This window comes from Pygocentrus nattereri, chromosome 4 (assembly GCF_015220715.1).
Source record: "Pygocentrus nattereri isolate fPygNat1 chromosome 4, fPygNat1.pri, whole genome shotgun sequence".
Taxonomy (NCBI): domain Eukaryota; kingdom Metazoa; phylum Chordata; class Actinopteri; order Characiformes; family Serrasalmidae; genus Pygocentrus; species Pygocentrus nattereri.
The window spans coordinates 14,242,445-14,268,113 of NC_051214.1; the positions used below are offsets into that span (position 1 = coordinate 14,242,445).

The 25,669-nt window shown below is 40.2% G+C and overlaps 1 protein-coding gene across 4 annotated transcripts in view; it reads left to right on the top strand.

Annotated features, from left to right (window-relative positions):
* stxbp5a (syntaxin binding protein 5a (tomosyn)) overlaps positions 1 to 25,669 on the top strand; it is a 157,553-nt gene that overhangs the window by 37,007 nt on the left and 94,877 nt on the right. For all 4 annotated transcript variants that reach the window (XM_037537997.1, XM_017712994.2, XM_037537996.1 and 1 more), the window contains exons 3-4: positions 7,034 to 7,115; positions 13,923 to 14,023. In XM_037537997.1, coding sequence (XP_037393894.1) covers positions 7,034 to 7,115; positions 13,923 to 14,023 — 183 coding nt within the window. The remainder of the gene's footprint in view (positions 1 to 7,033; positions 7,116 to 13,922; positions 14,024 to 25,669) is intronic.

A 25,669-nucleotide genomic window follows, 5' to 3' on the forward strand; every position in this document is an offset into this window, starting at 1 on the left:
GGCTTCGAAAGCATACTTTTTAAAAGTCATTGAGGAGAGGTACATACAGGGTGTAATATTCTGTGTTAGGCCTGTGCTCATTGACAGTTACTATGGCAACAGCCAATAGTGGCCATAAAAAATTATTTACCACCAAAAACATGTTAATTTATTGATTTACCAAATGCAAGCTACATCAGTTGTTGACTTTCAGTTGTTAGACCTTGTTGTTTCCAAATTTGAACATAATTGAACATATTGAGTGATGACACATGCTAAACTCATATCACCTTTATTATATGTAACATAGATTAGATTGTTAAGTTGCACAGTGCACAGTGTTAAGTTTCAGACCTCAGACGAAACAGTTTCAGGTACTCTTGTACATCAGGCAAAACAGGCCATTTTACAACTCTTCAACTCTCAGACAGTTTGAAAATACAATTATTAATTACTAGATTAATTACTGCCCTGCAATGGACTGGCGACCTGTCCAGGGTGTATCCTGCCTTCCGCCCGAAGACCGCTGGGATAGGCTCCAGCATCCCCCCGCGACCCTGATGGAGAAGCGGCTTGGAAAATGGATGGATGGATAGATTAATTACTTTTTCATGGAAAAATGAAAGATGACACTATACTATTATATATACTACACTAAACTACAACTTTAACTAAACTGTGATATTACCATATTCTTTTATTTGAGAAAGACTAAGCTTCAACTCAGACGCTACCTCTGTGTTTACTTTTAAGTGTGCTGCAGTGTTAGAGGCCATCTCAGAAGTTTTGACAAGCATTGAGAAGTGTTGAAAGTGTTTTTGTTGTTGTTGATATTGACATTGTTTATATTGTTGTTTTTTATTTAAAATAACCTTTGTGGAAATAAAAAAAAGATACTTTCTACACCATTACCACAGTAATAGGGCTCTGGTACTAGCACAGATCTTTTCTGTATTCTAGCATTCATCAACTGACTACTTATTGTACCTTTTTTCTGCTGGCACATACACATGTCTACTGTGGAAATTGAGGGAAGGCTTTATGGGAATGTATCTGGATATGTGTAGCCTAAGATCCAATTTCATAGTGCCCTGATTTGGCTTTTGCTGATAAATCTCCTGTACTGTAAGCTTTAGTGAAACATGCTGTGTGCTGACTGTATTTGCAGAGTGGCTGGTTTGGAAGTGTGTGCGCTGAAGCATACTCAAGGTGAAGGCGGTTTATTGCAGCGACAGCCACACCGCATTCAGCTGTAATTGTTTGGCTCCCTAATAAATCAAAGGTGTCTCTAGAGTTTATTTATTTAGAGAGCGAATTAGACAAATTAATCATTCCCAAGAGCATGTATGCTGGCGTATAGGTGTGATTCTGTGTGGGAGAGCGTGAGAGAGTACGTACAAAAATACATGCACACCTAAGTATGAGAAATAATGGCATTACTGCAGCTCTATATGGTAGCACTGCCTATAACAGCTCAGCTCACTATGTATATATGTTTGTGTCTGTGTCTATGCATTTTGCTTTTTCCTTGACAGGGTGATATATGACTGGACACGTCTGATGTCAGATTAAAATAATTGTCACTATAGTCAACCCTTAGGCTGCTTTCTCTTTCTCCTACTCTCACTTTGACTCATCTTTTTGTTCTCTTTATGTCCCATGCTTTTATTTGGCCCTTGTATTATTGAAATCTAATGTTTCTGATGCAGCTGTGACTTTAGGAGTGTGACGCATACATATATGTACGAACATACCAACATGCACATACAGTCCTTTTAGTCCTTATACTGAGGTATCCTCAATTGTAGAACGAAGTAGCTTAAGTCTCACCAACCGTGTAGCACAGTTAATGCATTAGCTGCACCTTTTCCTTTCCCATAATGGAGGTCGAGACATTTTCACGCTGTTTATAGCCGCTTGTAAAAACACAAGACTGTTTCTTAAATGTATGTCTGAGAGCTTGGTGTGGGCTTATTGGGTTTTAATAGCTGTGCGATTCATCTTGGAGCCTCAGACTTACTAGGACAAGCCTGCTGGATCATAGGTGCAGGGGCAGAGAGAGAGAGAAAGAGAGAGAGAGTCACCAAAACTAAGTTGTATGTCACCACGCTTCATACCACTATTCAAACTTTCATGTTACGTGACAGGCGAAGAAGATGGCCCAGTTTTGCCTTCGTCCTTTTCCGCCTTTCATCTTTAGGAGTGTGACTTTTGTTTCTCTCTTGCTCTCACAATCTTTCTTCTCTTCCCGCTGGACAATCTGTCCATTATTGGAGGCAGGGAAGTTTTGACAGGGAGAGGGTGAGAAGCAGACATTGTCAAGCTCCAGCTCTGGTCAGACATCTCAGCAAAGAAACACAGAACTGCTCAATACGTCCCAGCAGCCCCAGTGTCTGATTTTGTGGCCTCAACAGTAAGCTCTTGCTCCTTGTTCTGCTTTTGGCAAAAGTTATAGAATGCAATACAATACAGTACTTGTTTTGCCGGAAATGTCAGCTATTACCACTACAGCAACAACAACAACAAAAATCAAGCCAATGCACTCAAATATGTCAGTCAAAATACTTTCAAAATTGAGGTTTAACAAAAAGTTTTCCTGCCATTGCTGGAGCAATTATGGCTTAATCTCATTACAAACAACCACAGCACTGCTGAATGAACTTGATGTTGGAATATTAGCAGCACAATACCTGCATTGCATATCTGAATTCTAGGTTTATGTAATAAAATCCATATATATCCATATATATTTTTCATGACCACTGTATTTCATTACTAACTTAGCCAAGTCAAGGTATATGGGCTTACAGGTAAAGTTATCATTTTATGTCCCATTAAATGTCTCTGAAGCCTTTTATGACAATGTGCAGGTTGTAGCTACAGCTAAGTGAGGCTGAAGTATGACAAGAAGAGGAGTGTTATCAGCATTATAAACCTCTAAGGACTTATGTGGCTTTTATAATCACTGCTTGAAAAGCCCACTTTGTTGAAATTTGTGCCCATTAAACATTGCTATATAATGCCTTTGCTTTATGTTGTTGTGTCTGTATGTGGCAGTATAAACAACATTTTAATTTAATATATGAAAGGTTCTGTTGATAAATTGTTTGCAAACATGACCACAAAAGCATTCAAGCATCCCAACAGTAGAGATTACAGGAATAAGATTATTTACATCTTTATTTATATGTTTGTAGTATTTTAGAATGTCGTTAGCATTTAACACGTTGGGCTTGTTGAAGATGAGCTGATCTGAGCTTTGGCAGTCAGAGAGAGTGGCCAGTTGCAGTTGGAGAAGGAGCTGAACATTTTTACCAGCAGCACACCATGTAAGCTGCCAGCTCTCATGGTGTTTGTATATCAGATATTACAGTTCTTTGAAGAATATACATTTAAAATGTGAAAATAACCACAATCACTGCACATTTTAATAGGCTGTGTATTGTATTCATGTATATATGTATTGTCATCAAGACGTTTCTCAGCGTGCGCAGCTTGGGTGGTGAACAGCTACAGCTGTCTCGCTCCTGTGTGGTTATAACAGTGTATATTACCATGATGTGGACATAAAAAATAAGCTGGAATGCACAGTGTATGTTAAATCAAACAGGCCTGTTATCTGTTTATGCTTCATCAGAAATTCTGTCCAGGTCACTCATAGCATCATGGGGCGTAGGAATAGGTGGAGAGAATACCTGTATTTTCAAATTATTTGTACAAGAAAATAATAAAATACAATTTTAGAATTATAGAACAGAAAACAATACATATATTGTTACTGAATTCTACAAGGATAGAAAATATGAAAATGAAATAGAACTTATACTTAAATTGTCACTTAGGGATGCATAAATACCATTTTATATTATTTATGTATATTATTTTTCTCAGTATCTCAGTGAATGAATTACATAGAATTAAGCAGTCATTAGTGTAAAAGAGTGCATTTACCTTAACAATCTGATTTTAAATGGCATGCATTAGCTAGCTATGAGTAGCATTGCAGTGGAAGAATTGGGTTTTGTTCGATGTAAAAAAAAAAAAAGCTGTTCTTTAAGTATGGATTTAAGTCATAATTAGTATATAGTAGTATTTTCTTTTCACAAAAAAAATTACTCTTGTTCTGCTTTTGCTTTTGTTAGCCCCCTTTATGCAATATTGGCATGTTTTCTTTTCCCGTGACACAGTGGGGATCAGGCAGCTTCATGCATTCTCATTTGTGTATATGCATATGTGTGCTGGTGTGTGAAACCCAAGGATGTGTTCAGTGCTGGGTCGTGCTTCCTCTGTAACACCCCTATCCAGCATACTGGAGTATGAATGGGATGCGCCACTGTGTGAGACTGCTTACTCAAGGTTAAACGTCAAGGACATCCCATTGTAAACTGGTGTATTGGAGAGTTGTGGTGCAGTTGCATTTATCCAGTACTGATATCTGAATAATTTTTATGCAGTAGAAAATTGAGTGGATTACCCTTGAACTGAGAAGTGGTTATACTGTATGTTTGCCTATAATGGCTCTGTAGATATCTGTTAGCTCTGTGTGTGCTCTGTAATCACATCTTAAAAGTGGTGCTGTTTGGTTTTTGGTGCGTTTTCTATAGTCACTGTAGAATGAAGGCCTGACTTGCTTCTCTCTGTCTTCAGTCCCGCCAATCATGAGAAATGGTGTCACTTCACCCTTCAGATATGCTTTCTGCCCTTTGCTCTTTCCCTTTTGCTCCTGAGAAACTTCAAATAAGCACTTTTCCATCCATGTCTGAGCTTTCTCCTGGAAGCACAAGCTCTCAGTATTCACTCACATAGGCTGAAAAAGGACAAGATACTTCACCTCTTTTTTGTTATTCTGTGCATCTCTCACTCTTGCTGACCATTTCTAACCATTTATTTTCCACTTTGCTTTTTTAGCTTTCCACACTGAACCGCCACAGCCCACCCCCCCCCCCACCCCCTTCCCCTTGCTATCTTTCAGGCTCTCTCTCCCTTGCTCCTCTCCACTGCTACGGAAATATGGAAATACTGAGTGTGTGGCTGAGTGATCTCCAGGGGAGCTTATCATTAGATTAGCGCTGGGCTTCTGCAGTATAGTCAGAGGCCTGCAAACAAACTATTCAGCCACTACAATATATTATGAGAATTCATTATGATTTGCGCTATGATTACAAATGGTGCTCTTTGTAGCTTTTCAGTCTTCAAATGCATGCTACAGTTCTTTGTAAGGGATTAACATTTACATATACCTTGATTTCTATTGCTTCTCTGTATTTAGAGTCCCATAAGTCATGTTGATTTATGTTTCTGTGGGAGATGGTGACTGTGAGCCATTAAGTGGGTCCATACTTATCTCCTTCCTCACTAAATGGACTGAAATAATTAAACTATAATGAAGAACTGTGGTTACCTTAAGTATTCCCTTCATGGGACCTACAGAACACTATGGTCTGTAGACAGCCCGGTCTTATTTAACACTCAACATGAGTTTCAGTAATTTGGTCGTGTTTCATTCAGTGAATATGAAAGATTTGGGGTAACTTGCTCCACTGTGTTTGTCAGAATAAGGTGATAATTTGATTATGCACTTTCTGAGATTACTCTTTAACAAAAAGTCAGAGACTACCCTACATATATTTAATTTCGAGTCAAATGGACAGTAAATATATGTTATTTGTTTTTCAAGGTCAGGAAAACCAAAAGCAGGCTGGTAACACATTTAACAGAACACTACACAGAAACCTCTGAAACCAAGTATGATGTTAATTTTAGTGTAGTCACCCTTTACCTTTATTACAGCTTTCATTCTTGTCAAGAGACTTGCTTTCAGTTTTTCAAAGAAACCTGCAGGGATGTTTTTTGACAGCTCCAAAGTTCAGTCTTAGAAGCATTTTCTGCTTCAGGTAATCACTCATACATTAAATTATGCTGTTCTTTGTTTGACCAACAAATGTTGTGCTTTTTTGTCTATTTCTGTTTCTTGGTAGCTTCTCAGCCTCCTGAGAAATATAAGATGTATAGTGTTGAGTAATTTTTAAGAACTCAAAGAAGCATGGGCTTGATTTTCACAGAACTCTCAGAGATAAAAGCTTTAAGTTTTTGGTTTTAAGTACTATTTAATCTGATTGTGATCGTTTTTGTGGTCTTCCAGCTCTTACATGATTGCTGAGATATATTTTCTCTATATCTGTCTAGAATTTTTCCAGTTCTGAAAGCTTTTTTCCCCTTTGATGTTCCCTTCCTTATGCAAATTGATTATATTATCTAATCTTCTCTGAGATATCTCCTGGATAAATCATAATTTGTACCTAATGGCTATTTGGGCTGGAAATTAAACAAATGCATGATAGTGTAGGTCAAATATAGGCATCTAACATTTCCTTACTCTGTAGCTGTTCAATGAGTATGATTTGATGAAGTTTCAACCAGTAGTCCCTTTACATGCATAGAATAATGAATGTTGCATTGCAAGAAAGAGCAAAACTGGCAGTCCTGAATGCTGAATTGTGTCTGTACTTCTGTGCATTGTTTGATTACTGAACTTGAGATGGTTTTAGCCAAGTATGTTGATTTAAGCATGCAGTTTGCACAATTCTGATTGTTAGGGTACAAGTTTTCCTTTCGTTCACAAGCATGTCCAAATATAACCTACAGCATGGAACAAAACTTTTTCAAAGAACAAGAACCAGTTCAAGTCTCAGTGACATGGACAGGATGGACGCTGTTTCTATTTCTAGTCTCAGTCCCTGGAGTGGAGCTTGACTGTCACTGAGAGGGTTTCACTGCCAATAGCCAAAGAGAGACTGGCTGCAGTAATTAGCTGGTGGGTGGTCCAGTAGTCCTAAAGGATGACTGACAAATGCCTGAAAATGCTTTCTGCTTCACACTTATCCACTTTGACATGCTTCTATTACAGAGAATTACTGTCTTATTGTGATCTCTCTCTCTCTCTCTCTCTCTCTCTCTCTCTCTCTCTCTCTCTCTCTCTCTCTCTCTCTCTCAGGGGTTCTCATGCCCCTTTCACACCCTGGAATAGTTTATTCCTTTACTCACCCCCACACAGATTTGGTCGGCCCGGTGTGGAATGTTACTGTCAGCACGAGAGCGGAGCCGCTGTCATCCAGTTACAATTCCTCATCAACGAGGTGAGTGCATTCATTGTTCGTTTAGTCCCTTGCTTCCACTCTCTGTCACTCTCTCTCCTCCATAACGACTGTCCATGTCCCTGAATCCTGAGAGACAGTTTAAATTATCATGGGTGAGCCCACCAGAGGCTCACATGATCTGTCCTCTCACGGCCTTTGTTGTCAAGAACCCACTTGTGGTCCTGAGTGCCTGTGTAGGGAACTAACAGCACCCATTTCTCCCATGAGTCTTCCCTTCAAAGGGGCCTACAGGGACCACTTACTCTAAGAGGTTTCTACTTCTTAGTGTCTGATACATAGGGCGGGGGGATATTGTAAAATGTAATATTGCAATGCATGATAACTTTATAATTTATGATACATCATATCTTCTAAAGATCAAACTATTAAAAAGATGATGCTTGATGTCATGTTGGTTTGATTTTCTATTTTAAAAGTATACGGACAAAGGACCTGCAGGCATGTTTAGCATAGTCATGATCTGCATGGAAGAGTGATCAGAAGGAAACCTTACCTATGACTATGTTTGGATTATGCAAAACAATGTCTAGATAAGCCAGAAGCATTTTTGGAAAAGAAATGCTTTGGACTGATGAGGTGAAAATGGAAGTGGCCACGATCACCAGAGTTATCTTTGGAGAAATAAAGGAGCAGCATTTGATGAAAAAGCACCTTGCCAACTGTTAAGCATGGTGGGAGGATCTATTATGTTTTGAATACATTACATAGGTAGATGGAAGAATGAATTCTGCTAAATATCAGCAAATTCTGGAAGCAGTTGTGACACAGTCAGTCAAGAAACTGAAGCTGATAAGTCATTTGCAAGCTGTGATATCTGCCAAAGGGGGTTTCCTGATTGATGATAGATGATATATTTTTTATTATTACGTTAAGGAAATATAAAGTAACAATGCATTAACAGAAAAAACATTATTTTTAAAATAGTTTGCTGGAGTTGTATTCATTTCATAGTTTGAAGAATATGCAATTTGACCAGGCCTTGCCCAGTGTTAACCTACAACTGTCATGATTGGCCCCTCCCAGTCATCCATGTGCTCTTGTTTACTTTCCAGTCCTGTCCATGTGCATTTGTGGTGTTTACCTCCCGGTCCTGCCCCCTTGTTTTCAGACTCTGCCCCTGATAGTAACCACCTGTGTTTACCACCTGTGTCTTGTGAATCCTCCTTACCCCTGTTGTATTTAAGCCCTGTGTATTTCACTGTGAGTTTGCTGGTCTTTGTATTATATTTGATGTATGTTTTCTCCTGTGGTGTTTTGTGTATTCTGGCCTGCGTGGCGTTTATTTTTTGTCATGTCTGTGTTGGCTCAATGACCCTGGACTGTTATGACCATGACCCTGGTATGTTTATTTTGCAGTTTTTCAGCAAGTTGTTGTCTTTTGCTGAAATAAGGAAGCCCTATAGGGCCATAAATTTGTATTTTCTTTCAACTGATTTTCTGTAATAACAAGTGGTTTTCAGTTGTTTTCTCAAGATCGTAAGTTATTTATATCATTATCATAACAGATGATATGAGGGCCTGTACTTGTTTTGTGCGATTAGAAGGGTAGATTTCTCTTTCTCTGGCACACACACACACTCTCACACACACACACTCACACTTGTTTAGACCTATATTGCAGACAGCATAGAGAACAGCACACTGCAAAGAAACAAAGTTGTGATCTTGTCTCTTCATTTATGTAACGCCGGGGAGCGAGGAGGCAGACGCATATGCAGAGATAAGTGACATTTATTATGGGCAAATACAGGGTCATGGTCGAAACGGTTCAGGTTCAAAGAGCCAACACGGATTGATCGGGGGGCAGACATAAAGTAAAATCAAACATATAAACAGTACATCCAAGACAACAATGCAAACAGTTCAGACAACAGTACATAGACCAGTGCAAAGACCAGCGACCAGACAGAGGAAAACACAGGCTTTAAATACGTGAGGAAGAGGTGGGAACACAGGTGGAAACAATTGGGGTGGAGTCACGAAACGAGGGGGCTGGACTAAAAAAACAAAACAAAGAACATGCGGGCTAAACCAAAACACAACACGAACACATGGACAGGACTGGGAGGGGCCAATCGTGACAAATTGAAGGTCCAAATCAACTACTAGTTGGTAAAGATGGAGATGGCATATTGTTACTGAGCAAAATCAAACCAAAATACAACAGTGTCCAAAAACACAGTAGGGCAGACTGTGTTCCCTAAAGAGCTGTTATTTTTCTTTATTATCAGTGGGACACAGCACTTTCCGAGAAATCAGAGCCTCCTGAGTGTCTCAATCAGCTACAGTGCTGTTTCTGACAATGCAGTGCTGAACACTGGACCTATGTATAGCTGGGGCTGTATAAGCACTGAGATGTCTGTAAATGTTGGGTATATACAGAGTTGGTATAGTTTATTTTAATGTGTTGCATTAGGCCATGCCTGAATCTGTCTTGATATATTTAGAATATTCTCTAGCAGGGCAAGGTAGATTTTTCCAACCCATTTTGATGCTTGTTAATTTGATGGAGCTGCCCAGCAGCCATCCATGCATGGAATGGCTTCCCTCACAAAACATAAATGAGGGCTTAAAAGATTTTTACATTATTATTACATCAGTTATTGAACAGTACATAGTTACAGTAACAATAGTCTTTATGGTACTTCATGTGGTTAAGATTTAGAAGATTTATAGGACGTAAGCTTGTAATTTAGCCTACAGCAAGAACAGCCAAACCATAACAAGAGCAGAGCTTGTTTCTGACAAAGAGCAAACTTACTGCCTAGAAAGCATGCAGCAAACCCATATTTATTGCTGTTGGTTAGAGAGCTTTTTTTTTTTTTTTAGCAACTTGCCTCCACACTGCATCCTCCCAACGAAAGTATGATCAAACAGTGATGGATAGGGTGTATGATCAGACAATGGTATGTCACGTGCGATATCAGAAGCCTGCCAGACATACCAGGCAGATGAGGTTTCTCATCTTCTGTGAAACTGCAAAGTTTCTGCAAAGTTTCACACTGCAAAGACTACAGCTGATGGCCAACATGCATACATTTTATGTGCCTCTCTATAGCAAGAACTGGCAGTCTGTCAAACTAAAGTATTTAAACTGGTAAAATGAACAGTTCAAAACAATGATCCACCCAGTTGCCTCCTGTTTTTAAGACTAGTAGTAGAGACAGAACAGTTTATCCAGAAAACTTGTGGAATTCTTTATCTCTGTGCAGCTCTTTAGTGCCAGGTGTTTAAAGGCAGTTGAGCAACAACGTCAAATTTTGTAAAAAGTCAGTGACAAAGTAACAACATAGCCAGATAAAGTGATCAATACGGGCATGATACTTTGGAATTACTTCTTAATTAACAGGACATATAACAGCAAATAATATGGATTATTTAAAAGTTGAGACAAACAAATTTAGCAACAGTTACAACATAATGAAAAAGCAGGGGGGATATGTTCTTAGGTAATTGTGAAAATTTGTAGAACTGAGTGTGTGCAACTGTTTAGAAATTATCACTGTGGTTTATCACATTAGATAGTGTAAAGTATTTCACAAAGATTAAATTGGAATGATGCCTGGCAAAAGTCTGTATAATTGCTTATAAGTAATTATAATTACATGCCTAACACTTTGTAAAGCAAGAGAACATGGCTTTGTAATGTTATAATATGTAATGCACTATAAAAAGGTTCTGGTATATTTCTGTGTAACATCCAAACCCATCACAACAGTTGTTACCAACTTACCTAAAATGAAGCAGATGTCTGACACACACTGGAGCTTTTTTAAAATATTCACTGAAAAACTATTTTGATATGTAATATGAATTTGAAATAGGTAAATGGTAACCATTAGGCTTGACTTTATGAAGCCATATTTTCTTGCTTTACAAAGTGTTATGCATATAATTATAACTACTTAAAAGCAATTATACAAGCTGATACCAGGTATTAGAATCAGAATCAAGCTTTATTGGCCAGGCATGTTACATAGGCTCACAGGAGCTCACAGTGCAGAGTATCAGTAAGACTTTTACATGTAGTGAATAAAATAAATCTAAAATAAAATAAAACATGCATTCCTACCATCACTCACTCAGGCACACACACACACACACACACACTCTTCTACTGGTAAACCTTACAGTGTGCAAAGTATGGGTAACTGCTGAGTGCAGCAGCAGTTAAAGGGTGTATGGTGGCAGAGAAAGGGATTAATGAGGTGACAGTCAGATCAGTGGGTAATATGGCAGGTAAGTAAGATGCTAGAACAAACACTGGTTTGAGACGGCAGTTCCAGAGGATGGAGTTGAACTTGACACTATATACCAATACTTTTGAAGTGCAGTTTGAAGCTGAAATATTGTTTTTATGTAATATTTTAACTGTCCAAGAGAGTGATGGCTTGTGGGAAGTAAACTTCTTTGTAGCCATCCGTCCCTTATAAGGTGTTATGCATGCCATATAATGCTTTATTAGTGCATTTATGAAGCTTTACACAGTGGGTTGCGCTATCACCTCGCAGCAAGAAGAGCCTGAGTTTGTTTCCCTGGCCAAACGACCAGGGTCCTTTCTGTGTGGAGTTTATATGTTCTCCCCTTGTCTGCATAGTTTTCCTGTGGGTACTCTGGTTTTCTCTCATGGTCCAAAGACATGCAGTGTCAATTGGAGATGCTGAATTGCCCCTAGGTGTGAATGTATATGCCTGTGTGTCTGCCCTGCGATGGACTGGTGACCTGTCCAGTGTTTTCTGCCTTCCGCCTGATGAATGCTCGAGCACCTTTTGTGACCCAGAAGGATAAGTGGTTTAGAAGATGCATGGATCACAGAAGTAGCATTGCTGGGTCAGGAGAAAAAGCACATGCTAAAATATGGTGTATATGCACTGCTGTGAGTGCCCCTCCAAAACCTGAAATAGAGATGTCAGGCTGGATTTTGCAGGAGTTTTTCAGACCAAGCCATACATATTTACATATTAACGTCACACACAGACTCAATGAGGTTGTAGGTATTTTTCTACTTGTTGTATTTGTTTTAGGTCTCAATGCATAGATAACTTCAGGTAGCAATTTAGAGCAAAGCTCTTTAAAATTATGTCGACCTTTATTAACATGAGATATTCTGAAGTAATGACAAGCACTTTTGTAAGTCGCTCTGGATAAGAGCGTCTGCTAAATGCCGTAAATGTAAATGAGAAAATCTGGCTCAATTTATAGGTCTCAACATTACACTGATGAAGATTTCACAGCGCTAGATAACTTTTCTATTCTTATAAGTTTTCTATTCTCTTTGAATACTCTTTTAACATGCAATTACACATTTTCACCAGAGAGGTTTCCAGATTCCTAAATCAGCTTTAGCAATTACCCCCTGCAAATATGCCACAGTAATAAAAACATGATCTGAAACAGCCAGGATTTTGAACTATGTAACTGAGAAGTTACATAGCCAGTGTTAAGCAGAAAATCCTCCTGTTACATGCTCTGTGTTACAGTATAAGGCAACACTATAAAAGATAACTGATGGCTAGCTTCGCCCTCTTTTTGTAGGTAGAGTTATAGCACAGTAATGGGCTAAATTGGGAACTGTGGACTGTGGCCAAATGGAGAACATCTGTATGAGAACAGAAGGGCTCTTAGTCATGAGATGTTGCACTAATGTTGTGATAAGGCTCATAAGTCATTCATTGTATAGTTTGTGTTATTTTTATGCAATGAAAAACACATTATTGCTACCAATTATGCATTTATGTTAGGACACCTCCCTTCTTGTACGTAGGTTTGTGTGCCTGTATGTATGTGTGTGTGTGACTCAGCACAAAAGTAGAGCCTACAAGAGAAGGCATAAGATCTCTCACCGCCTCTGTCTCCACCACACACACACACGCACAAAAACACAAACACACACACAGCCTGTGAATCATCATCACCTGGGAGAAAATGTCTTGATCTGCTTTAAATTCAGCTCCTGTTACCATGAGAAAGACTCTCTCTATGCCTGTTTCTCTGTGCCTCACTCACTCTCTCTTTGCATTTATTTGGTTGGTATATAGCAATGCCAAGGGAGAAAAAAGATATTTCAGCATTGCATTCTGTTCCCCACTCTTTCATTCTCTTCACCACCCAAGTCTTTCCATCTCTGTCTCTCTCTGTCTCTCTGTAACTTTCTCTCTCTCTCTCTGTCTCTCACCCACGCACACTCATGCTCTCCTTCCTTCGTTTCTCTCTTTCTCACTCCAATTCTTTCACTCTCTCACACACATACTTCCACCACCCACGACTACTTCTAGAATTTTCGAACCCGACAGAAACTCAGAATAATGAGGAGGCTACTTATGGAGCTGCAGCCTCATTGTGGGTTCAGGTTCGTGTTTGAGAAGAAGTTAAAACCTGCTTCATGGCCATTTTCTCTCTATCTCGCTCTATCTGGTGGTTCCACAGAGGGTGCTAGTGAGTGCTGTAGTAGATGTCATCATTCACCTATATAAAGATTACGTCCAACGCAAAGCTGCAACAATACTGGCAGTTTAAATTTTGTCTTTAGTTTTGTCCATTTATATAAATAGCAGCCTATCATACATTGTTGACAATAATCATCTATTGCTACTGGTCTGTTTCTGCATACCGACTCCTAAATATGTGTTTTTGTGTATACCCATTGATGTATTTGACAAAGTTGAAAACATTTTTTTTTTCTGAATTATTGATCTAATCAGTTTAATTATTCTTTCTTTCAATAAAGTCTAAGGCTGTTTTTTAATGGTAATTTTCTCTCTCTCTCTCTCTCTCTCTGCTCCACAGGGGGCGCTAGTGAGTGCTCTAGCCGACGATAGCATTCACCTATGGAACCTGCGTCAGAAGAGACCGGCCGTGCTGCACTCGCTCAAGTTCAACAGAGAGAGGTGAGACAGCTGTAGTGTTGGGCTTTGTGACAAGATAGCTACACCCTGGTGACGTGCTAAATGTGGAGCTGGTGCTGCCTTCTGTTCACTCCAGACACAAAGGGTCAGATGGTACAGGGCCATGCGTGATCACCGTCTGAGTGGGATGTGTGTTTGTGAGTGAGAGAGCAAGTTCTCACACCTGAGCCCCCGTATATATCTCAGCTTGCTCTGCTGCACAGCCCCACATGCACCTGTTTGTTTACCCTGTGCATGGAAGCCCCAGGTGGAAAAATCGTCACATGTATACCCGTCCACTAGACACATGCTCAACCCACCAGCTGAACTGCAGAACAGTAACTCACTTAAACGATGCAAATATTTTTGCATATTTTTAATTAGATTTCTATTTGTACAGATGTTCCTAATAAAGTGCTCAGTGAGTATACACACACAAAGACGCATACACACATATATAAACATTTACATATACACACATACATATACATATACTCACTGAGCACTTTATTAGGAGCACCAGTGTTCAGCAACACAGTGCATAAAACCTTGCAGATACAGGCCAGCATCTTGAGGTAATGTTCACATCAACCATCAGAATGAGGGAAAATGTGATCTCAGTGATTTTGGCCATGTGGTGCCAGGCGGGCTAGTTTGAGTATTTCTCATAATGGTACAGTAAAGAAAAAACATACAGTGAGTGGCGTTTCTCTGCGTAGAAACCCCTTGTTTATGAGAAAGGTAAATGGAAAATGAAAAACTGTACCTCAGATAATCACTGTACAGTGGTATTCAGCAGAAAAGCATTTCAGAATGCGCAACACATTGAACCTTGAGGTGGATGAGCTACAGTAGCAGAAGACCACATCAGGTTCCACTTCTGTCAGCCAAAGCTGAGACGGCAGTGGACACAGGCTCATCATAATTGGACAGCTGAAGACTAGAAGAATATAGCCTGGTCTGATGAATCTCATTTTCTGCTGAGGCACACAGCCTCTCCTATAAGTGTTCTTCAGATTCATGGAGAATGTGCTGTACATGGTTCTATATTGAACTTTTTGAAAGCATTCTATATAGCACCAGAATGGTTCCTCTATTGTTACATCAGTCTGGTAACAATAGAAAAACGCTTTTGGGTAGTATATAGAACTCTCTTTTAAAAAGTTCTGTATAGAACCACATTCTTCACATTTTCCATTAATCTAAAGAACTCGTTCATGATGCAGTTGAATCCTTTAATCATGCAAAGGATTCCTTGAGTGTTCATGGTTCTGTATAGAAACATTTTCTTTACTAGAGAGCCCTTGAAGAGCTTTTTTTGCCTTTTGTAGAATCACAAACATGTTACATTGTTCAAGTAAAACAACAAAAAGTGTGCTTCTGCATCAACCCCTTACCCTTAGATCTTAACCCACCCACCCCTTTAGAACACATACTTCCACTAAAGCTGTTCCAGGGAATCTGACAGACAGAATCTTCTTCTTCTTCTTCTTTCGGCTGCTCCCTTTAGGGGTCGCCACAGCGGATCATCTGCCTCCATCTTACCCTATCCATTGCCTCCTCTACTTTCACACCAACCATCTCCTTGTCCACCTTAACTACATCCATAAACCTTCTCTGAGGTCTACCTCTTCTCCTTCTACCCGGCAGCTCCATCTCCAACATTCTTTGCCCAATATATCCACTATTCCTCCTCAACACATGTCCAAACCATCTCCCACCTGGCCTCTCTGGCTTTATCTCCAAACTGCTCCACCTTCACTGTCCCCCTGAACTGCTCATTTCTAATGTTGTCCATCCTTCTCACTCCCATTGAAAATCTCAGCATCTTCATCTCCGCCACCTCCAGCTCAGCCTCCTGTCTTTTAGACAGAGCCACCGTCTCCAAGCCATACATCATAGCAGGATGCACTACTGTCTTGTAAACCTTCCCTTTCACTCTTGCTGCTATCTTTCTGTCACACATCAGCCCTGACACCCGTCTCCACCCACTCCATCCTGCCTGCACCCTCTTCTTCACCTCTTTTCTACACTGTCCATTGCTCTGGATGGTTGACCCAAGATATTTGAAGTCATCCACCTTTACGACCTCTACTCCTTGCATCTTCACCTTTCCACCTGCCTCCCTCTCATTCACACATATGTATTCCGTCTTATCTCTACTGACCTTCATTCCTCTCCTCTCCAGTGCAAACCTCCACCTCTCCAGATTCTCTTCCACCTGCTCTGTACTCTCACCACAGATTACAATGTCATCTGCAAACATCATGGTCAATGGAGCCTCCTGCCTGACATCATCTGTCTACCTGTCCATCACTATTGCAAACAAGAAGGGGCTCAAAGCTGATCCCTGATGTAACCCTACCTTCACCTTGAAACCATTTGTCACTCCACCTGCACACCTCACCACTGTCTCACTATCCTCATACATGTCCTGCACCACCCTAACATACTTTTCAGCTACACCTCACTTCCTCATACAGTACCACAGTTCCTCTCTTGGCACCCTATCATATGCCTTCTCTAGATCCACAAAGACACAATGCAGCTCCTTCTGACCTTCTCTGTACTTCTCTACCAACACTCTCAACGCAAAAATTGCATCTGTGGTACTCTTTCTGGGCATGAAACCAAACTGCTGCTCACTGATCTGAACCTCTCTCCTTAGCCTTGCTTCAACAACTCTTTCCCATACCTTCATGGTGTGGCTCATCAACTTTATACCTCTGTAGTTACTGCAGCTCTGCACATCACCCTTGTTCTTAATAATGGGGACCAATACACTGCTTCTCCACTCATCAGGCATCCTCTCACTCTCCAGGATTTTGTTAAACAACCTGGTTAAAAAGTCCACTGCCTTCTCTTCTAAACATCTCCATACCTCCACAAGTATGTCATCTGGACCAACTGCCTTTCCATTCTTCATCCTTTTTAAAGCTGCCCTCACTTCCACTTTACTAATTCTCTGCACTTCCTGATCCACTATCTCTCCCTGTTGTCTTCCTCTCTCGTTTTCCTCATTCATTAGTTCTTCAAAGTACTCCTTCCATCTCCTCATCACTCTCTGTTTACTCACTAGTACATTTCCCTCTCTATCCTTTATCAGCCTAACCTGCTGTACATCCTTTCCAGCTCTATCTCTCTGTTTAGCCAAGCGATACAAGTCCTTTACTCCTTCTTTACTGTCCAGCCTCTCATACAGCTCATCATAGGCCTGAGCCTTTGCCTTTGCCACCATTCTTTTCGCTATGCAACTAGCCTCACAGTACTGCTGCCTACTTCCTTCATCTCTCTGGTTATCCCACTTTTTCTTAGCTGCCTTCTTCTTCTGAATACTCTCCTGGACTTCCTCATTCCACCACCAACTTTCCTTGTCTTCTTTCCTCTGACCAGATGAAACACCCAACACATTCTTGCCAGTTTCTCTCACCACCTTAGCTGTAGTTTCCCAGTCCTCAGGTAGCTCCTCACTGCCTGCAAGGTCCTGTTGCAATTTTTCCCTGAACTGCCTGCAAGCATCCTCCTCCTTCAGCTTCCACCATCTAATCTTTGGCTCTGTCTTCACTCTCTTCCTCTTCTTTGTTTCTAATCTCATTCTACAGACAACAACACTATGCTGCCTTGCTACACTTTTCCCTGGTACCACTTTACAATCTCCAATCTCCTTTAGGTGGCATCTCCTGCTAAGGATATAATCCACCTGTGTGCACCTCCCTCCACTCTTGTATGTCACCCTGTGTTCTTCCCTCTTCTGAAAATATGTGTTCACCACAGCCATTTCCATTCTCTTTGCAAAATCTACAACCATCTGACCTTCCGCATTCCTGTCTTTCACACCATACATACCCAGCACCTCTTCATCCCCACTGTTCCCTTCACCAACATGTCCATTGAAGTCTGCACCAATCACCAATCTCTCCTCTCTAGGGACACCATCTACCACTACATCCATCTTACTCCAAAATTCCTCTTTCTCCTCTAACTGACAACCAACCTGTGGCGCATATGAACTGACCACATTCAAAATTGCACCATCAGCCTCCAACTTCAGGCTCATGATCCTGTCTGACACTCTCTTTACATCCAGAACACTTTTCACAAGCTGTTCCTTTAGGATTATCCCTACTCCATTTCTCTTCCTCTCTACACCATTATAGAACAGTTTGAATCCACCTCCAGTGTTCCTGGCCTTGCTTCCTTTCCATCTGGTCTCCTGAACACACAGAATATCTACCTTCCTTCTCTCCATCATGTCTGCAAGCTCTCTGCCTTTACTAGTCATTGTCCCTATGTTCAGAGTCCCTACTCTAACCTCCACACCCCTGCCTTTCCTTCTCTCTCGCTGCCTTCTAACCCGCCTTCCTCCTCTCCTCTTTGATGGTCTTCGACCCACAGTAGTCCAATTTCCACCGGCACCCTTCTGGTCAACAGGGCCTCGACCGATCCGGTATGGCAATAATATTTGGGATCCGCATGATAGTTTTAGCACAGGTTTTACGCCGGATGCCCTTCCTGACGCAACCATTTATCCGGGCTTGGGACCGGCACCAGAAGTACACAAAGTACACCGCTAATGGCTGGTTTCTGACAGAGACAGAATAGAATATCTAAAACAGAATATCTACCAGAACAAGAGTGGTCTAAATCAATATGTAAATGATACATTTATGTATATTTATTATATGTAAATTACAAATAATAAATGTAAATGATAAATTACAATATGTACAAAAAACACACCTCTCAGTTCACATATTTAGGCATCGCTATCTTCAAGTGAAACAGAGTTGTTGATAAAATCAAGCATAGGATCCCAGGTCCTGTGAAAGGATCCCAAGGAACCCTTCAAGGAATATCTTGCATAATAGGACATCCTGTATCCCACTGTCATGTAATGATGGAGAGGCCTGTTTCCATTTTCGATGAATGGCACTTCTGGCCAGAAAGGTTGTGAAGGCAGTGACACATTGTGAGGTTGCAGGCAGGCACAAATTAGGGATGATACCAAATAGGGATGTTAAAGGTTTAGGGCCTAAATTACAGTTGAGGATTTGATTGCGAGTGTCAAATATATTAGACCAAAAACTAGTAAATCGGGGGCATGTCCGCAACATATGTACATGGTCAGCCGGAGACTGTTTACATCTCTCACAAGCATCACTTAAATTTGGAAATATCTTTGCCAGCCTAGCATTAATAAAGTGAGCTTTGTGGAGCACCTTACAATTCAGTAGGCCATGTCTGGCACATATGGATGAGTAAAGTATCCGGGTCCAGGATGCGAGCAAAGATATAGTAATTTCCAAGTTCTCCTCCCAGGATTTTTAAGAGTTTTATTAGGTGCTGCCTGTACAGATTAAATTATTAATTAAATTATACATTTAATTAATAAAAAATAAATTAAGATTAATTAAATTATAAATTACAGATATGAGTCGCGTCTTACGCTGATCAAGAAATTGATCAATATAGGTTTCAGTGGGTTGGTTAGTGGGGAATAACTGTTGAACAAAGTGACATGGGTAAGCAGAATTTAGTTGATAAACATGAGAATGACAAAAAGACACCATCTTTATAAACAAGTGTTTTTTTAAGATGGGCATATGAATTGAGACACTATGAAAACCAAAATGTTTCCTAAATTGGAGCCTAATTTTAACAGTACTGTAACAACTGGATTAGTAGAAGCTTTGTTAACAGATATGGGGAGCTGGGAGCAAAATACAGCAAATAGAGCTACGGGCGGACGAGATGCCATATGAGCCCAAGGTGGAAGACCATTTGATGCTCTCCAATAGGCCCAGTAGATTTATGGATGTTACAATCCCAACGGCAGTGCCTAAAGTTAGGGAGCGGCAAGCCTCCTTCAGACTTTGAGAGCTGAAGAACTGACCTCTTGAGACATGCAGGTTTGTTGTCCCATAAAAATATATTCAGCAGATGTTCAAGGTTGACAAAAACTGATTTCACTGGGATATGTTGAAATGTATATAAGAATCTAGGGAGTGTGATCATTTTAATCAAGCTAACACAGCTGACAACCTATAAGGGAAAATGGAAGGGAGGCTGACCTGGTTATGTCTGATTTAAATTTCACCAGGAGAGGTTGAAAATGTTTGGAGAAAAGGGCATTAAATGAGTTGGTAAAGAATACTCCCAGGTACTTAAATCCCCCTAACACTATTTTAAAGGGAAAGATCGACTGCGGAAGAGACTTTGCTAAAAGAAACATCTGTATCGAACCATGAACACTTAAAGAAACCTCTGCATGATTCAAGGGTTCTTTGCATCGCGTTAGGGTTCTTCATATTGATTGAGAAAGTGTTGAATATGGTTCTGTGAGGAACCTTTTTGAAAAGAGCCAAATGATAGCGCCAATAGCACCAGCTCCACCTACAAGGTTCTTCAGATTGATGGAGAATGTGCTGTAGATGGTTCTATGTAGAGCCTTTTTGAAAATGGTTCCATACAGCACCAAAAAGTGTTCTTCTATTGTTACAATGTCATGCTTGTAATAATAGAAGAACCTTTTTTGGTACAATTTAGAACCATATTCAACAAATTCTTCATCAAGCTGAAGAACCCTTTAATCATGCAAAGGGTTATTTGAGTGTTCATGGTTCTATACAGAACAATTTTGAACAACATGAATCCATGAACCCAACCTCCCTTGTGTCCATAGTCCTGGCTGGTGGAGGTGGTGTACTGGTGTGGGGAATGTTTTCTTGGCACACTTTAATACCAGTCAGTCATCTCTTGTATGCCCAATCTTATTTGAGTACTGTTGCTGCATCCCTTCAGGGCCATAGTTTATGATGACATCACATGATAATGCATTGTCACAAAGCAAAAGTTATCTCAAGCTGGTTTCATATACATGACAACAGAAGAACAGTGTTCTTCAGTTCTTCAGTGGCCTTCCTGGTTAGCAGATCTGAATCCAGTAGATCTTTTTTTTTTTTGAGATTCACAGCACGGATGTGCACCTGAAAAAAAAAAAACATGTTAAAAGGTTATGTGAATGGACGATGGCTAACATACATCACAATGTTATGCCACCCCTCCGCTCCCACTCTGCATTGCTCACATGCTCCACCTACAATAATTTGAGTGTCATTGCCTTAACATAGAAAACTGTATTTATTGCGTATTACTTGTCTGGAGATCTGAACTGATGAATATGTATTTTAAGGTGTATTGAGTATTTATAGTGCCTTTGTGAGACTAACAATACACACACACACACACACACACACACACACACACACACACACACATACATACATCAGTTTGCTTAACATGTCAGATACATAGGTGACTGTCTGATGTTACTTAAACAAAACAAATATGTGTTTGTATTAAAGGCAAGAAGACGTAATATCTTTAATTGTAGATACTGTACATTTTGTGAGGATTCAAGATGAAAACGTCTATCAAACACACAGCCACAGGATCATTATACGAAGGAGTTAAACGTCTCAACCAATGGTGTGCAGCTGTTGATCCTAATTTGAGAGGAGCTGACCCTTCACTTTCCATCAGCGGCCTGTGTACTGACGAGGGCGACAGCTCGCCAACAGCAGCTTTTAGGGGTGAACAAGTTCCTGCCACATCCCCACGTCTGTGCATGTGTGGGTATGTGTGTGTATGTGTATGTGTGTATGTATGACATTTACCGTGCATCTCCACAAGTTTCTTGGCGCCCGAGGAGACACAGAGAGAACCGAGCATGTGAACCTGAAAAGAGTACACATAGTCTCTAAGGGGTTATCCAATCAGACTGGAGTAGTCATTAAAGAGCAGACTGTGAGGGTCAGTAAACTGGACCCAAATTAAGCCTGGAGGTTTTACACTGACAGTCTGATTCAGTCCAAGACTGAAATATGTGTCTAGAAAACAGACCTTTAAATAAGCATGTTAGAAATGCAACACATGGCTCTGTCCTATTAGTCTGCGGCATTTTTCTGTTATTTTCAAAACCTGTATAGTACAAAAGAAAACAAATCACTATAAAATCACATTAGCAAACCAATGAAAGAATCTAATGACAATTTACGGTGCTGATCCACAATCAAGCATGCTCTGTTGAAGCACTTCATGTTATATTTATATGTTTTCTTGAAAATAAATAATGCAATAGCTGTTTTTTGTAATTCTTAGAATAGTTACATGAATTTAAAAAGTGTGAGCTATTATCAATATCAGTCACAATCAGCTGTATTTCATGTTAACTTGCCACAATGCTAATTAATGGGATAAAGGCTTCCAGTATTAGCTGCATTACCTTTACAGGCATAACTTAGCTCATCACATATATTTATAAGGGGAAGGTTATATAAATGAATTGTTATAAACTCAATAATTATGTATTATTGGTTATGTAGTGCTCACAAGGAATATCCCCGTAGTCATTTCCAATCTCTGACAGAGGTTGGTTCCCAAAAAAAGGGACGGTGTGATGAATTTCCTCTCAGGATGCTCCAGCCACGTGTTGACAGTCTGACTCGAAGCTGCCGGAGGTTGTCATGGTGACCAGAGCAGACTAAGAGGGAGGAAGGAGTTGCTAAAACTGCCTTTGGCCCACCTGTCTGCTGAAACACACTCTTGAATGCACATTGAAATGCTTACCACTGCAGTAGAGTCTGAAGTATCACCTAGTTATTGAATGAGGATCCGTGAGAACTGCTTAAAAACACTCACTGATATTTTTAGGTGTTGAATCCACTGCTTTGTGCAATCAGACAGATGTCACAAAAAAGGTCTACTAAGACAGATGAGGAAGACAAGAGTAGATGAACCTTCAAAACTGAATTTTTTACTTGAATTCATTCTCACTTACAGAAGACAAACATCCAATCAATGTTTATTTTTATTTTCTGTTAATACAAACAAGAAAAATATCTTACGACCATACTTGAATTGAATGTGAATGTAATTCATTGTGATTATATAATTAATTGCAAATATATGATTACAATTATATAATATAAATTTTAATGTAGAGCAAAACAGCTACAGATTATAGCTGTATTAAAGTTGTCTATTAAAAAAAACTTACTTGTGGTGTGTTTGGACTGTGTGTGTGTCTGTGTCTCTGTCTGTGTGTTTGTTCCAGGCATGACTCTCCCTCATGGTGACCGTTCAGTTTCAGCTGAATAGAACATTGATTCTCAGCTCCAAGTTTAGGGCCTCTGCTCCGACGCATCCAATTCAACTCATTTGTTAATTACCAAACCTTCAGTGAGATGAATCTCATAGAATGTTCGCTAATTAGCAGACAAGTTAGCAGGTGTGTTGGAGCAAAAGAAAAAATTAACCCAGCCAGAACTACAGTCAAGAAATTAAGAAAGAGAGTCCTGCTCAGTGATCATTCTTTTTGTTTGTACACTGGAGTGCAGGCTATTAGGGTAGCACAAAGAAATTGCTTGATTCGTGACTTCGGTCCTATAACAGTTGGAACGTGAGATCAGGAAGCAGACGATTGTGGATATAAAACACAAGTGAATCTTTACTTGTAGAATCAGGAAAGTATAGAGTAGTCAGAAAACAGGCATGGGTCAGTTCCAGTAAACACAGCAGTCAGAATGGTGACCATAACCAAAAAGGGCAATATAGATAGGAGTCCACAAAACATGCGATGGGTCAAAACCATATATCCAATAAACCATGCCGAAGTACACAAAGGCAAATCCAAAAGGCATAGTAAACAAACAAAAACAGGCAGACGGTCAAATACACGATAAACACCAGTAAAGAAACCACTCAGTAGTTTCACAGGGAAAGCAATACCTCAAAACTAGTCTTGGCTAAAGCCTGGGTTTATATACTATATCTCTCTCTAGTCATATGACCAATACACAGCTGTAGGTATTTAGTACTCAGGTGAACTTAAATAGTGATTGGAGGACGAGAACCGTTCCGGAGTCATATGACTTTGCTGAGGAGTCTGGGTAATGGATTGCATGGTCCTTTTGCAACAGCAATGGAACTAGCTCCGCCTCTTGATTCCCCAGTGGGTTCTGGGGAATGCAGTTCTCGTCCATCTGAGGACTGACAGAATTAAAAACGTTACATTGTATTTAGACAAGCAAGGTTAACTCACCAACTAAATAAATTTATGAGTGAAAAACAATTATAGGCATCGAGCTAGCTGAGCATTTTTGCTTGGTACTAGGCAAGGACGATATCTGGAGGTGGTGACACATTGACACATGATGTTATTAGTGTATGGTGACAATCAAACCTCAGAAGATGCTTTTGCAGCAGGCAAAAGTCATTACGGTTTGTTCGTATGTTACAGGAGAATGAGAATTTAAAAAACAGCATGGTGTGGTATTAATGCTTAATTTGACCAGGGACTAAAAAGGGTAGATTTCAAGTTGATAAGCAGATTATCTGCCTTTCCCAGAGTATATTTCAATACGCATGTCATCTATTGTCAATTTTTGAGGTCTTGTTCAATGAACAACTGCAAGTCAAAAGGTTGCCATACTGTACGCAGAGATAAAGTTATAACACCAATGCCAAGCCACCCACAAACACCATGGTACAGTTCATTAATCTGAGGGTCTATGAGTAATTTATCAGTCATCTATCCCAGACGAGCCCCCAAATGTTACATTCCCAAAAAAGGCTACAGTCCGGGGAGAGTGTGGGGACAGATTTAATTCAAAGACATCCAAAATGATACACAATAGTATAAAAAGGACACAGATGATGTCCTCAAAACACCTCAAGACAACCAACACTAGGACGTTGAAGAACTGGACCAGTCTGGGAGAGAACACAGACATCACCAAAGAAAAGAAAATAATAAAAGGAACTACACTAGCTTGTATTTTAGTATCTTATCCAGCTAACAGAAATAAAAGAGCTGACTGCTACTCTAAGCTAACCTAGACCAAAAGTACAGGGGGCGGTACCCACCTCTAAATTGTCTATGTCTAGACACTCAGACTACCTGCGTGTGGCAGTGTAAGTGCGCGCACCTTCTAAACTGTTCTTCCTCCCAGCAGGAAACCAGGGCAGACAGTACAACAAACGGCCAATGATGACAACAGCAATACATATAACGATAACAGCATGTACATATAACAGCAAACGACACAACGACGTCACAAAACAGCGTTATCTAAACGAGCAGCACAGCGTGAACACAACCCAACAAGCGAGCCAAAGGCTTCCGAGCAAGTGCCGCCGCGCAGCTTTTGAACTCGAAGTCCCGCCCCTCTCTTGGTCCTGACGTGCCCTCTGATTGGCCAGTAAAAGATGAGCATCGTAGGATGATGAATGACACCCCGATCTACCTATAAAGTGAAAGATAGACCGACCGGAGCAGAAAAGGGAGTTAATGAGAGAGCACGAACGAGAGAGAGAGAAAAAAACACGCACGGAGCGCTCACGCATAACAATTGTCTTCAATTCCCATGTAATGCAATGTATTCGCCATTGCTAAACTAAAGACGCAAACTTCAGACACCATACATTTCTTGGTTGATCCACTGTGTTTGGGGTGACAGCAGTCTTCAATGGTTTTCAAAGGCCATTAAGTTGGCAGGAAGGTTAGCTTAGCTTAGGCCCACCAACCAGTCACCTAACCGTCGTAATAAAATGTTCTACTATACATATATTGCATGCAATTGCGCATTT